The sequence below is a fragment of the Erythrolamprus reginae genome, chromosome 4, assembly GCF_031021105.1.
Source record: "Erythrolamprus reginae isolate rEryReg1 chromosome 4, rEryReg1.hap1, whole genome shotgun sequence".
Classification (NCBI taxonomy): domain Eukaryota; kingdom Metazoa; phylum Chordata; class Lepidosauria; order Squamata; family Dipsadidae; genus Erythrolamprus; species Erythrolamprus reginae.
Genome location: NC_091953.1, coordinates 139153717 through 139168215, shown reverse-complemented (window position 1 = coordinate 139168215; position 14499 = coordinate 139153717). Strand labels below are relative to the sequence as shown.

Genomic DNA, 14499 nt, shown 5'->3' with positions numbered 1-14499 from the left:
GTGCTTCCTGGCAGGCCTTTGGTGTCCCAGCCAGAGGACGTCCGTAGAGGGTGGGGCTTAAACTGACCAAGTTTGCATCCAAACTGAATCAGGCCACCAATGAAATCAAAGTCCATTTGTACAAATCAGTTTTTGGTCCCATTAGAAAAGGGACGGAAAAGAGTGACAGAATGTTAATTATTATTATTATTTATTTCTTTTTTTGCAGAAAACAATCAGGGGAAAAAAAGTCCTTCCTGTTAAAATGGCAGGTAAAATCTTTTCTCACTGCTCTTCCACTGAAATCCATCCCTCCATCCCTCCATCCCTCCATCCCTCCATCCCTCCATCCCTCCATCCCTCCATCCCTCCATCCCTCCATCCATCCATCCCTCCATCCATCCATCCCTCCATCCATCCATCCATCCATCCCTCCATCCATCCATCCCTCCATCCCTCCATCCATCCATCGTCAATTAATGTTTAAAGATTATTTTCTCCACAGTCGAGTTTTCTATGCAGACAGAATGCACCTGAGCCAGGTACGACAGGGGCCATTCCTCTACAGGCCTCGGAGTGGAGAGTTGTAGAGGGGAACCCAGGAAGCAAACTCGGGAATCCCTGCCTGGGCCTGGCTAGTGGGAGGGGGAGGGAGAGGAACGGTGTGTTTGTGTGTGTGTGTGTGTGTCACAGCGGTCCCCAAATCTTGGCCTGCTGGTCTGCAGCTAGCTGCTCTCCGGCCAGACCCAGGCTGTTGCCTCCTCTTGGGTCAGAGGTCCTGGCTCCGTCTCCTGGGCTTGAAGCTACTTCCAGCATCCATGAGATATTGGGCCAAAGGGATTGCCCAAAAATGTTCGTCCCAAACAAATGTCCGTCCCTTGTCCGATTGCAGTCGATCTGAGCCGATCCTTGTTTCTAACGAGCCACAGTCCAACTGGACGCTTTCCAGGTGTTAATATCTGCACTTCTCTTGCACGGCTGACAACCAGGGCCAAACTACCTGGGGATAACTTGCAATGATGGAAAGACCAATTTTTGTGTGTGGTATGTGTGTTATTCAGAAGCATCTGCCGTCCTAGCGGGAGACCTCAATGCATCGGTGAGTTCAAAGGGCCTTAGGCTGCAATGTGGCAGATAGCCCATCACTGGGTGGTGAGCGCTGGGGATAATTAGACTTTGGGTGGGTGGGGGGAATCCGTGGGCGTTGTGATGGGCAGGAGGGCCCAAATGTTTTGCCCAAATGGCAAATGGACCACATGGAGATGATTAACGTAGCCATCAGGTTGCATTGGAGGCACAAGCGGTTTGAGGTCTGGTTCCACCACCAGGCTCCCAACTGTCAACCTGTTGATTCAAACCCAGCTTCGTTTGGTAGGAAAGGGCCGTCCGGGGCCTGGGTGGCCTTCCTTGGGCAGGACGGAGCCACGTTTAGTGGACTAGGCTCAACTTTCTCCAAGTTCAGTCAGCAACAGGATCAGCCGATGGATCAGAAACAGCTGATGAGCATATGATCAAGGCCAGATTTGGAGGTGTTGTAAGCTCTAAATGTTGGTTTGATCTGGAATGCAGGAAGACAAAAAAGCCCAGCTGCAAGGCACTCGGGGTGTGTGTGTGTGTGTGTTTGTGTGTGCCCTGTTCTTCCACAAAGAACACAAAGCCTTCATTACAGATGAAGAGATGAACAGCTTGAGAGAGAATTGATAGCAAATAATATCAGCTGTTAGGTTAAAAAATTCTGCCGACGTTTGGCACCGGATGAGAAGAAGGCTGGCTACCCAGCGGACCCCCCATGCCCCCGGTGTGGGATTCTAGCAGACATTTGGGAGAAATATCAGAGCTCCATCTTTGCAGCAGCCTCTGGAAATACGCTGCTAATGGCGCCTGTTACCGGAACAGCCGCTCTCGCATCCTCCGAGGGGGTTCAGCCTGTTTCCCAACTGGAACCGGGAGAACGGAGGGGAGTGCGCACAGAATTGCGAGCCCCCTCCCCTCCCGGACCACATACCCAGAGACGGAGGCTCCTGATGATCGCACTTCAAAGAGAGATGGAGGCAGGGAGGGAGGGAAGAGGGAGGGAGAGCCGCCAATTTATTACACCCGATTTATCCATCATGGCTCCGAGAACGTAGGGAAAAGCGCCAGGCGGTGAGTTTGGGAGCTTGGCCTCCAAAGGGGGGAGGGGGGCTTTCCCACCCCCTGTGTTCCTCTGCGCTCGGCCATGGGGCCCTTCATTCCCTTCCATTCACGGGGGCAGATGTGGGCACCCAGAGCAGGAGGTTCCATTAAAGGGGGCCGGGGGGGGGCGTTGAAGACTTGGCTGCAGGCATCCATAGAAAAAGGCAGAAGAGAAAGCGAGAGAAACTGGGCCCCATCCCGGGAGAATCCACTTAGGAAGTCACGCGCTCCTTTCACTGACCCCATCGTCCTTCTTTTCATGACCCGGCAGAGGAGAGAGATCAGCAACTTTGAGTACCTCATGTGCCTGAATTCTTTGGCGGGACGGACGCACAGCGACCTCATGCAGTACCCCGTCTTTCCCTGGGTCCTGGCAGACTACCATTCCCAGGTGGGTCGGTTTTTTCAGCCAGGCTGTGGAGCAGTGCGCAGAAGGGCCCCAGAGTGGCCGAGGACATGCACCGAGGAAGACGTGTCCAGGAGACAGGAGTAATTATTCAGTCCTACAAGGCAGATACAACAAAGTGTGTAAAAGAGTGTTTACTTTTAGAAGTAGCACAGTCACATTAAACAGTCATTATTTCTCGATGCAATAATAATATTACAAGCCTGTCTTTGTCTTATGCATCAGACATACATTATAGCTTCCAAATCCATCACAGAGCTTACTACATCGGTCACAGTAAATCAGCAGAAAGAACAGAGACAGCAGGGAGAGAGCGTCATACTTTCTAGCTCCCTCTAGAGGCAATTTGCAACACTACCTCTTAAAGCTATAGATTCATTGTTAGCGTGTTTATATATGGCCAACCCAATGGTCTTGAACAGAGTACTCGCACTTTCTTGAAAGGGAAAGCACTTGGGGTGACACAGAAGTCCATAGAAAGGGGGTCAGGTCAGCCAGGGGGGTCGGTAAGTCACGGGGTGCTGGCATGGGTGGGTGGGGGGCGCAGGGTTTCTTGCATAAGCCACGCCCACAGTGTGGTAGTGAACGTCTTGGGAGACCATCACTGGACGCTGTGGTGTTTGTGTTCCAGACCCTGGACCTGACCCACCCAAGCACCTTCCGGGACCTCTCCAAGCCCATGGGGGCACAGACGGAGGGCAGGAAAGAGAAATTCATCCAGCGCTTCAACGAAGTGGAGAAGACCGAGGGTACAAATCTCCTTTCCAGAGTGACCCCCCTGCCCCCCCAGTCTTTGTGGCAGGAAAGCCTAGAATAGGGTCAGCAAGCACTCAGAGGCCCTAACAGGAAGCCCCCCTTCAGTTCTGGGGCTGACCGGAAGCCCACTTTCCCCCACCACCACCATAGAGTCTAGCTTCCTTCCTCCCCCTGTCCTGACCGGAAGCCCTCTCGCTTGTGGAGCTGCCCATCACTAACACAGAGTCTCCTCCTGGCACACCCTGGTTCCTCCCCCCAACTCCACCAAACAACCAGAAAAGCTCCTTTCAGAATTGTGGTGCTGACCGGCGCAGAGGAGAGGAAGGAGCCCTACAGGGGGAGAGAGTGGCCCGAGGATTTTCCCTGTCCCAACCGAGGAGGGGAGAATCAGGAGCTGGGAAGAGGGTGGGTGGGTGTGTGGGGGGGCCGCAGTGAGCAAGCAAAGCCCCTTGGGACTGACCTGGCCTGGCCTCTCCCCGGGGGTCAGCCGTCAGCCCTGCTCAAGGGCCTGCGCTGGTGAAAGGCGGCTGGGGGGAAGAGCTGCGAGGCCTCCCAGGGCCCCTTCGATTTTGGAGGGGCCCGAGACGAGGGGCCCAGGAGTGAAGTGCACCGACTGGGGCTTTTCCCTCTTTCGCAGGCGGCCTCTCGGCTCAGTGCCACTATTTCACCCACTACTCCTCCGCCATGATCGTGGCCTCCTATCTGGTCCGCCTGGAGCCCTTCACGGAAGCCTTCCGCTCTCTGCAGGTGGGCTGAGCGCGGGTGGGGGGCCTTTCAAGTGCGGACAGTGGGGGGGGGGGTGGCACCCGGGGCCACAGGCTCTGGCTGGACCCGGATGAGGACCCCCCCTGTCCCCTATCCCCCCCCCTCAGGCCTCTGCCCTGAACCGCTTCCGGGGGGGGGAGAGGGGAGAAGCGCAGCAGAGGGGTCTGCAGGGCAGCTCTGCAAACATGGGAGAGGTCCATCCGAGGGCGGCCGGGCAAGTTAGCCCAAGACACAAAGGACCCAGAGGCAAAGCAGGAGATTCAGACCAATCTCTGCCCCCCCTCGCCCACGGTCCCCTCCCTCCCTCCCTCCCTTCCTCTCACCTTTTCTGCTGTTGCCTACCACACGCAGCCCAAGACACAAAGTGGCCCATCGTGTCCCCTTAAAGCAACTGGACAGGAATGAGGTTTAAATTCGCCTTCGGGGCAGTGCAGGACTTTTCAGAGTCAGCCTCCTGCTCTTTCCAAAGACGTCCGGGCGTTGGAAAACGCAGGGGTCCGGTTTTCATGCCCAAAATAGCCGTGGAGCTCGGGGGGGGGGAGCTTCCTAAAGTGCCCAAGAGGGTCTGGGCAGCCCCCCCCCTCCATCCCTCACCACCACCACCCACCAGGTCAGGAAAGGAAAAGGGGGTCAAAATGGAAAGAACGAGGGACAGCAGAGGGGAGAGGGGGATGGGGAGGGCCGACCGTGAGGGTCAGCCCAGCAGAGGCAAGGGGCCTGGGGGGGCCCTCCACACACACACACACACAGCCTGTTCCTTCGGGCCAAGCCCTTCCTGGGATCTGGGTCTTCGGGAGGAGCAAAGGTCAAGGCCGGGCAAACTCTCCAGGGCCAATTTCAATGGACAACCGTTGACCGGCTGATTTCTGTGCAAGTTGAGAGGGTGAAGAAGATTTGAAAGCAACAAATGCCTTTTAAGACTATAGGAGCAAAAGGGAAAAACTGCAAGGGGGAGGAAGCCCAGCGGTTGTTTAGCTAATAGCAGAAGTGGGAAACGAGGTGACGAATGAAGGCCGCCCTTAGACGCCCCCTCTCGTGCCTTGAGCGTGAACCCTTGCGCACAGAGGCAGTGCGCCAGTCGGCCGGAGGGAAGAGACGGATCTGGCGGCCTTGAGCTGCAGCCCCCCCCCCCCGTCCTGGGACGTGGTGCAATAACAGGAGCTGCGATCTCTATCACTGCTAAGAGGGGGGGGGGAGTTTTAACACCCCCCCATTCTTATTAAAGCATTAAAACCCACGAAGAGAGGCAGAAAGGAGACAGAAACGGGCAGCAGGAGGGGGGGGGCGAGCAGGGAGGCCCCCTGTGTTGTAAGAACAATTCGCCAGGCTGGAGGCTATTCTGGGTCCCATCATCCTCAGCCAAGTGCTGAATCTCCCCCTTCAGCAGGCAGCCAGAACCTTGGCAGGTCCAGAGAGGAAATGGAGCTCCCAGGACTCGCACCCAGCACCCACACCCCAGGGGAAGAGCTTGTGGGGGGGGTTGTTCCTGCATGGGCCGAATGCCTTGATGGCTGCCCCTCCCTCCCTCCCTCCCTCCCTCCCTCCCTCCCCGGGCAATCCTTCTTTTCCGAGAAAGAGAGAGAAAAGCCGGCTGATCCCAATACAAATTCATGCAAATACAGTTATTAGTATAAGAAATACTGCAAATGAGTTATTGCCTTCTTCATAAATAATACAGGCGTGCGCTGGAGAGATATTACTTTCTCCAAAATGCATTAGACAGCTGCAAAAAATCACATTCTTCTGGATGGTAATATCTTTAACCGGATTTGAAGCGCTAACAACGTTTTCTATGTAGATATTGTTTTTATTTAATACAGATAACCTTCTTATTGCAAATCACATCGTCTCTCCGGAGATCACCGCCAGCCCTCATCAAAACCGGGGAAAGCCGAGACTGCCGGTCCCGTCTGCTGGCCGGAATGCGGGTGGGGTGGGTGGGGAGAGACCCTCGTTAGCTGGCCCTTCTGGCAGACTTGACTTGGCCTTGGAGCCGCTGCAGCTCCCACCGGCAAATAGCCTTGGGGGGGCAGTGGGGGGGGGGCTCCAAGGGATGAACTCTGCCACAAGGACTCTGCAACACACACTCCCATACACACACACACACACACACACACCTCACGGGGGGGGGGGAGGGAGTGTAGCTTTACTCACAAGGCGGTGCAGAGAGTAGTGCAGTGAGGGAGAAGGGGGCTGATCCTTACTTTGGGGGGTGGTCTTCCTCCCCTTTGGAGAGAGCACAGGTCCAGGCAAATGCTGGGCCCCCACTGATGGGACGGTTAAGTTTCCGGACGTCCCGAAGGGAGCAGCTGCCCGGGACCCTTTAGCAAAGTTCTGGGTGGCCCAACTGTGCAAGTCCGAAAGCTCCACACGTTGCTTGCAGGTTCAAAGCTATGAAACGATGAATTTGGAAGGTGCAACAATCGGACACCCCCCCTTCCCAAAAATGTTCCCGCTGCCCAGCCGAGGGTCCCCCTGGCAGAACTCTCCTCTCCTGGGAATATGCCGCGCCCAGCCCTGAAACCCCCCTCCCTCCCCCCCGAGCCCCTTCCCCCTCCCTCCCTGGAAAGCCCTCTGGGAACATCCAAAGTCTGTTCAGCCTCCGTTTCTGGGCTGAGGAAATATTGGCTTTGGGGTGTTAAGTTGACCACACTTGCTTTCGCCTGGACAATACTTCCTCTGCACCTCAGCACCCTCTCCAGAGGCAGATTATGGAATAGAATAGAATAGAATATAGCAGAATAGAATAGAATTCTTTACTGGCCAAGTGTGACTGGGCACACAAGGAATTTGTCTTTGGTGCAGATGCTCTCAGTGGACATAGAAGAAAAATAGACCTTTGTCAAGAATCAGAAGGCGCAACACTTAAGGATGGTCACAGGGGTCAAATAAGCAATGAAGATGCAATCAATATTAATAAAATTTCTTCAGGATACAAGCCACAAGTTACAGCCCAACAGTCCTGAGTGGGAGGAGATGGGTGAGAGGAAAAAGCCCGTAGTAAAAGAAGAGCTTAGTGAATAGATTGACAGCGTTGAGGGAATTATTTGCTGAGCAGAGTGAAAAAACTGTCCTTGTGCCTGGTTGTCTTGGTGTGCAAGTGCTCTGTAGCCTTTCAACGTTTAATGGCCAGCGGGGAAACTCTTTCTCCATGGGCTTCACTCCTGTTCCCGCAAGCGGGCCCCCCCCCCAAACCTCCCGGGAGACTTTAAGCGCTTCGGACCCTTTTCAAAGGTCCCGTCACAGTCACAGGCTTGCAGTTCTGGGGGCTCTGATGGGTCCCCTTCAGCCTCTGGCTCAACCGGGCTCTGCAGGAGAGCTGTTGGGGGGCCCCCGGATGCTTCCCTCCTCCTCCTCTCCCACAGGGAGGGGCCCTGGACGTGGCGGACCGCATGTTCCACAGCATCAGGAGCGCCTGGGAGTCGGCCTCCAGGGACAACATGGCGGATGTCCGTGAACTGACCCCTGAATTCTTCTACCTCCCTGAATTCTTAACCAACCACAACCGCATTGACTTTGGTGAGTGGGGCGTGTGTGGGGCTCCGCAGGCCCTCCCCCCTCCCAGGGGGATTTACCCATTGAGCGGAAGAATGAAAGAGGAGCCATTCTGGACAAGCGTTGTGCTCAGTGGTGCAAATGATGCTGGTGGTTTGAGCTGGCTGGAGGTCCCATTGGAAGCTGCTCTCTTTTTCTCACCTTTATGTGGGGGAGGGGGCTCCTGCCTCAGCGACCCCCCCCCATTGTGAAACACCCGGCCTGAGCTTTTTCTCCGTGGCTGAATCTGGTTTCCCTCACCGACAAGATTCTGCCCAGGCAAAAACTGGACAGGCCACGGGGGTTGTCAACAACTCAACAGCTCGACCGGCTTGAAGGCCACACCAGGAGTTTTGGAGGTGGGGTGGCGGCCACCAAGGACCTCGGCCCACCACCACGGTTGCCTCCCAGATGTTTCACTTGTTGCCAGCCGTTTCTGCCCCCAAACCTTAGCTCTCCTCCGATGAGGGCTTCACAATCTCACGTCCCTTTGCGGGTGTTTTTATTTGACCTCAGGTGGCGCAAAGCCTCCTCGCGCCAATCAGGGTCTTCTTCCCTTCCGTCCTTCACAGGGCGCTTGCAGGACGGGACCCGGCTGGAGGACGTGGATCTGCCCCCCTGGGCGGGAGGAAGCCCCCACCAGTTCATCCGGCTGCACAGGCAGGTCCGTATGGAAAGGTCGGCAGTCTCAGGACCACTGAGGCAGAGGCCAGAGAAGCCCAACGGGGGTCCCCAAATATTGGCCTTAGTCTACGCGAAAGAGGAAGGAGAAACCTCCTTAAAGAAATGGGACCCCCTCTTTGCGGCCTTCGCATTCCATAGCAGAAATTACACACGAGTCCATTGGGGACCCTCAGGCCTGCAGACTTCCTGAAGGTGCCCCCCACTTAGCCCCCCCCACTTGGAAGAAGGGATCAGGCATGTGTCCCCCCCGCCCACCCACAGAGGACCGAGAGGGCTCTCGCTTGGGTTCCAGGCCCTGGAGAGCGACGTGGTCAGCAGCCGCCTCCACCACTGGATCGACCTGGTCTTTGGCTTCCAGCAGCAGGGCTCGGCCGCCGTGAAGGCCGTCAACACCTTCCACCCCTATTTCTACGGCGACCAAGTGCAGGTGGGCAACCTGGAGGACCCCCTCCTCAAGAGCACCGTCCTGGGATTCGTCAGCCACTTTGGACAGATCCCAAAGCAGGTACGAGGCCCATCCACAAGCGGCCGCGGAGGTGGGGCTGGCAACGGACGGGGCCCCTCTGACCTCGCGTTGGGGTCGGCTGTTCTGGTGGGGTTTCTTGGGAATGGAGCCCGATTGCCAAGAGAAATTTGGGGTTTCCCAGCCGCCCCCAGCCGCCCTGGAAGCAGTGCGAAGCCCCTTCCCTTATCGATGCTGATCGGGGGGTGGGGGGGTTGGAGGGCTGCGGGTGATGGAAGCCAGGGCACCGATCCCGCCTTTGTCCGCCCTCGCGTTTCTGATCATCTCTGTGAGTTTAACACCATTGTAACATGTTTTGTTTTGTTTCGCTAACTCGGAGATTGTGCACCGGCTTCTCTTCACCTAACCTGGAATCAGGGTCCATATTAGGGGCCATTGTGTAATCGCTTGGCTCGCTCGTTGGACTCTTTCCTCCATTCGAGTGTGTCAAGGGCTTCCCATGCAACGAGGAGGGGGGGCTCCTGCGTGGAGAAGGGGCCGGGGCCTCTAGGCGCGTTGGCAGAGCAAGAGCTGCCACACAAGCAGGCGCCAGGATCCTCCTTCCGCGCACAATGGGAAGCCCTCCAACCACGGCACAAACAGACAGACACTGTAAATACAAGCCCCTCTGACGGGTGGGAGTGTTCCGTGAAGTTACTACTAGACGGAGGTCAGGTTTTGTAAGGAGGAGGAAACGGGGGCTTTGGCCCACTCTCCAGTCTCGAAGGAGTCGCTCAAGGCCCCACCCTTCCCCCGGGTCCCACACACGGCCACGTGGGCTGCTTCTGTGGAGGGGGCGCTCTGCCGTGGTGGGTTTAGGCACTTTCCGGGAACCGCCTGTCCCCTGCTTTCCCAGGAGTTTCTCTGCCCCCCACCCCCCCAGGGACCCCTCAGAGGGGGGATCGGGTCGAGAGTTACCCCAGTCCGTGGAGACAGAGCTCAAGGCCTCCAGCTCTCCTCCTGGGGGGGGGCACAGAAGGAGCTCCGTCCTCCCCCCTCCGGCAGAGGCTATCATTAAGGACCGATTCAGTCCGGATAACTTTGGCAAGGGGGCCCAGAGAGCCAAGAGCGCATGACTGCCCCCCCCAAGGCATCTGGGCATTTCCGCCAGCAAAGGACCCCGCACAGTCTGCCCAGAAGCCCCTCCTCTCTCCTGGCGCTGAGTGGTGCCCGCTTTGCCCCCCCCCCCATGGAGGCATTGGCACCAGGAAGGTTCCGCTTTGGCCGGAGGCAGCGGCAGAGCTGCTCGAGTACCAACACACAGCGATTCCTGGCCCTGGGCTTGACCAGCACCAAGGGAAGGGCAGCCGGCCTCGGGGCCCACCGCTCCTCACCAGCGCTTGAAGCGCCCTCTCCCCTCCCGGGGGCACTGTACCGTTCTGCCCTTGGAGGGCTTCTGCTCCGGTGTGTGAACGCTGTGCTTACCGTAATTCTCCCAGGGGCTTTTGGTGGCTGCCATGACTGCTTTGCCTTGAGGAGTGAAAGGAAACGGTATATGCATCAGAAAACCTGCGGTGGGGCTGCCATCCACTTTGCCGGCTTCATTGATTGGTTTCTGGTACGGTTCTTTTTCCTTCATTCATTCATGCAGCTTTTTACGAAACCACATCCGTCCAGAAACGCCCTGAGCCTGAGGAAGCATCCCGTGGGGAGGGGCGGGCCCCCCCTCCCTTCTCCGGCCCTCTCTGCCCATCACCTCTACCGTCTGAAGCGGTCGCCGGTCATTCCCAAAGGTATCCAGCCGGCTCAACGGTGCACAGAGAATGTTGTGACCTGTAGTTCGGGGGTGGGGGGGTCAAGGGGGGGGGGCTTTTAGGGCAGTTTCCAAGCCTTTGCAACTCCAAGGGGGAGGGGGGGAATTGGGGGGGGAGAGAAAATTCTGCCCATTGGCCGGCACAAGACCTCCGGGGAGAGATTTCTCCCCCCCTGTTAAGAAAGTGGCTTCCCCTCTTTTCTGCAGAGGCCCCTCGTGGGCCTGTGGGTCACATTGTGTGTACAGAAAAGGGGGTCTTGGCCGTGGAGCAGAAGAGCATTTTGCTGCCCCCTCTGTGGAACAAGACCTTCGGCTGGGGGTCCAGCGACCTCACCTGCCACTTGGCCGATTCCGGGTCAGGCAAGGTAAGCAAGAGTCACCTGCAGCAGGACACCTGTCGGGCCGCTCAGCCACGGACAGGCCCCGCGATGGGGAACCCGTGGTACGCCTGCCGGAGGTGCCACCCACAGAGAGTCCCCGCTGTGGCCGTGCGCCCCCCCACCCGGCCCCCTGACCCAGCCACCCGGTCATCGGGTTTGTGGTGCCCTGAGCCTCGATGGGGTCCCCCTCCCTGGACGGGCGCCTCCCACCGTCCGCCTGCACTGCGTTTCCTCTTTTGCCCGGGGGAGCTTCTCTCGGCACCCCCCCCAGATGGAAGATCTCAGCCAGGGCCCCTTGAACAAAAAGTCCCCCATGCGCACGGCTGCAGCTCATACCAGACAGGGGGCCAGGGCACAAGAGGGGGCGGCATACAAATATAGTTAATAATAATAATAATAATAATAATAATAATAATAATAATAATAATGGATCACAACGTGAGGCCTGGGTCTCTTTGTGCTTGGAGGCCCCAACGCCTGTCGCTCCCTTTCCGCAGCCTCCTTTCTCCACAGTCGGTGTTTTTAAAGAACCTGCCAAAGTTACAGCCACAGTTTCATGGGTGGAGTTGGGCAGGACGAAGGGCCGAGGTTTTGCCCGTGAGCTTTTCCTGCCAGGGACGCCCGCCTGTCACTCTTCCGGCTACACCGACACCTACGAAACCACAGGAGGAGGCCGCAGGAGGAAGGTGCAGGCTTCACGTTCAAACGCAATGGCCAAAGAGCCCCAGCGCTCGGCTGCTTCACAATTCGTGTTTGCTTCCCAACTTCTCTGTATGCCTTTTTTTAAAGGCCTGTTTCATTACAAAACACACACAAGTGTGTTTTAAACGCTTAACAATGAAAATCCCACCTGAATAGATGAGCCTGTGCAGTAGGAATGTGCGCATGCGAGTGTTGCGTCCCTGTCACTCATTTCTCCCCCTCCCCCCCTTTTGCAGAAGGCGTCCGTCCTGGAGGCCCCGGCCGAGTGGGGCGCCTGTCTCTGTGCCGTGTCTCCTGCGCCCGGCAGCCTCATCACCTCCGGAAGCAGCTCCGTGGTCTGCGTCTGGGACCTCTGCGGGGCCTCCACGGGGGCCACATCCTTGCGTCTGAAACAGGTGGGTCGTCCTCTCCCCAATTCCCCCGCTGGGGGGCAGCCATTCGGGGCAACCCCTGCAGAGGGTTAAGCAGCAGGGAACCAGAGGGCGGGGGCTCCTCCCCCCCCCTCTGAGAGGTCCCGTGTTTCTCTTTCTCCTTCCACCCCCCCCCCTGCATGGAGGAGGAGGAGGAGGAGGCGGTGGGCACAGAGTAGAAGCAGAAGAGGAAGATCGACAGGGGAGCAATGGGGGTGGAGCGGGGGGGGGAGCGGTGTGTGTGTGGGTCTAACGAGGAGAGAGACCAAGGTGGAGGTGGGGGTGGGGGGCTCGGGGGGGCTTGGATGAGATGCACCAGGAGAGAAGCAGGGAAGGAGAATAAGAGGCAGAGTGGTAGAAAGAGGGGGAGTGGGGGGGCTGATATAAATAATACAGAGACGTATGAAGCCCCCCCCCGAAAGGAAAGGGCAGGAGGGGCCCCTGTGTAGGCACGGGTTGTGGCTCCCGCTGGTTGTGTTTGAGGTCTCAAATGACCACACACACAAACACACACACACGCACGCAGCCTTCAGGACTGAGCTGGCCCTCAGCAGCCTTTTCTCTCATGAAACTCTCCCTCCCCCCCTGGACGGACCCTGGAGGGCTCCACTGGCCCCCTTCATGGAACGGTCAAGGCGCAGCGGCCTGGCCACGCGGGGGGAGGGGAGGGAGGGAAGCGGCCACTCCATGGGGCTGGGAGCCTTCCTGCTTGCTTGCTTGGCAGTGGGGGGTGGGGGTGGGAGAGGCCCCGCCCGGGTCTTCTTTCTTCTTCCAACCGGAGGGGGGGGGGAACGCTTCCCGGAACAGAGGCCCCTGCTGCGCTGCCGGAAGGCTCTGGGAAGGCCACTCTGATGGGCCCCAGTTGGCCGGCCGGCCTTCAAGCAGTGGCCAGAGGAGATTCCCTGGGACGGTCGCAACCCCCCCTCCCCCGGCATGGCAGGGGTTGCCCCTCCCTGGACGAAGGAGGGGTGGCTGTTACGCAGGCTGGGGTTAACCCTAATCCAAACAGTGCCGACTGGCGGGACCGCATGGGAGGGCCTCCTCTGTGGCGGCCCCAGCTCCCTGGAATCAACTCCTCCCCCAAGAGATCCACACGCCCCCCCCGGCCTTCCAGGAAGCCTTAAAGAGATGGCTGGGCCTTCTGCCCCTTCCCAGGGGGCTCTCCTCCCACTGAGCCCCCCCCCATCTGGGCACTGGGGAACACAGTGTGTGTGGGGGGCCTGCAGGCCCCACCCACTCGTGTGTGTGTGTGTGTTGTGCTCACGGCTTGCTTTGCTCCCCCCAGCCGCTGTATGGGCACACTGGGCCGGTGACCTGCCTGGCGGCCTCTGTGGCGCAGGGCCTCCTGGTGAGTGGCTCCGAAGACGGATCCTGCCTCTTCTGGGACCTGGACCGGCTGGAGTGCCGCACCCGTCTCCCTGCGCAGGCGGAAGGGATCTCAGCGGTCGCCGTCAGTGACTCCACGGTGAGGCTGCCATCCGTCCGTCATCATCATCGTCCCCCTGACAATCGTGATGGCTTAATGGGTGGGCTTCTCCGCCAGAGATTGATTCCGCCCCCCCCATCTTGGACCGAGGTTTCTAATAGGAGGCTGGACATTGAAAGGGGGCACTTAGAGCCCCTCCTGAGGAGGAGGAGGAGGGATAATGGTGGGGGGGCAGAGAGAGTGGGCTCTTGCGGGGGGGGGGATCAGGTGCCCTTGTGGGGTGCCAGTTGCAACCTCTGTTGGGGCATTCACAACTTCTGGAGGCAAGCGGTTCCACTGGATAAGGGTTCTAACTTTCTCCTTAGTTCCAAGTTGCTTCTCTCCTTGTTTAGTTTCCACCCATTGCTTCTTATTTCTATCATCATCATCATCATCATCATCATTATTACTACTACTGCAGCTCCCGGCCTGGACTCTCGCTGGGTGACCGAGCCCGCTTGGCTGGCTGCCTCCCTCGCCTCGTGCGAGGGACAGAAAGGCCTGAGCTGCGCTTGGGGGGGTCTCTCCTGGCAGGGCGAGGTGGCTTCGTGTGCAGGAGGGACCCTCCGCCTCTGGACCCTGAACGGGCAGCCCCTGGCCGGAGGAAGAGCCCCCCTGGGCCCCGGGGGGAGGCTCTCCTGCTGCTGCTTCTTCCGTGTGAAGGACTGGGAGGCGCAGAGCCTCATCGCCACGGGGGACACCCAGGGCGGCCTGCAGGTAGGGCCCTCGGGGGGGGGGCAGGAGCGGAGGCTGTGGGGCTGCAGCAGGGTGGGGGGAGGGGGGTCCTCCTGCAGGGCCTCCTTCCCCGGCCCCCTCCCCTTTGCCAGGGAGGCAGCTCCACGGGGGTGGGGGGGAAGGAGTGGGTGGAGGGGGGACGGAGGGGCCCCCTCCTACACACACACACACACCGCCTCTCTTCCCCAGGTGGGGGGGGAGGACAGCGGTAGCCATAGCGCTTCTTCCTCGTGCTCTCACAGCCCCTCTCTGG

At 58.5% G+C, this 14499-nt stretch overlaps 1 protein-coding gene across 1 annotated transcript in view; it reads left to right on the top strand.

Moving 5' to 3' along the window:
• WDFY4 (WDFY family member 4) overlaps positions 1–14499 on the top strand; it is a 99087-nt gene that overhangs the window by 73528 nt on the left and 11060 nt on the right. Inside the window, exons 46-57 of the mRNA XM_070751471.1 lie at positions 209–251; positions 2426–2545; positions 3192–3309; positions 3954–4063; positions 7447–7600; positions 8188–8279; positions 8592–8804; positions 10393–10534; positions 10762–10919; positions 11873–12031; positions 13332–13511; positions 14046–14228. Of these exons, the coding sequence (XP_070607572.1) occupies positions 209–251; positions 2426–2545; positions 3192–3309; positions 3954–4063; positions 7447–7600; positions 8188–8279; positions 8592–8804; positions 10393–10534; positions 10762–10919; positions 11873–12031; positions 13332–13511; positions 14046–14228 (1672 nt within the window). The remainder of the gene's footprint in view (positions 1–208; positions 252–2425; positions 2546–3191; positions 3310–3953; positions 4064–7446; positions 7601–8187; positions 8280–8591; positions 8805–10392; positions 10535–10761; positions 10920–11872; positions 12032–13331; positions 13512–14045; positions 14229–14499) is intronic.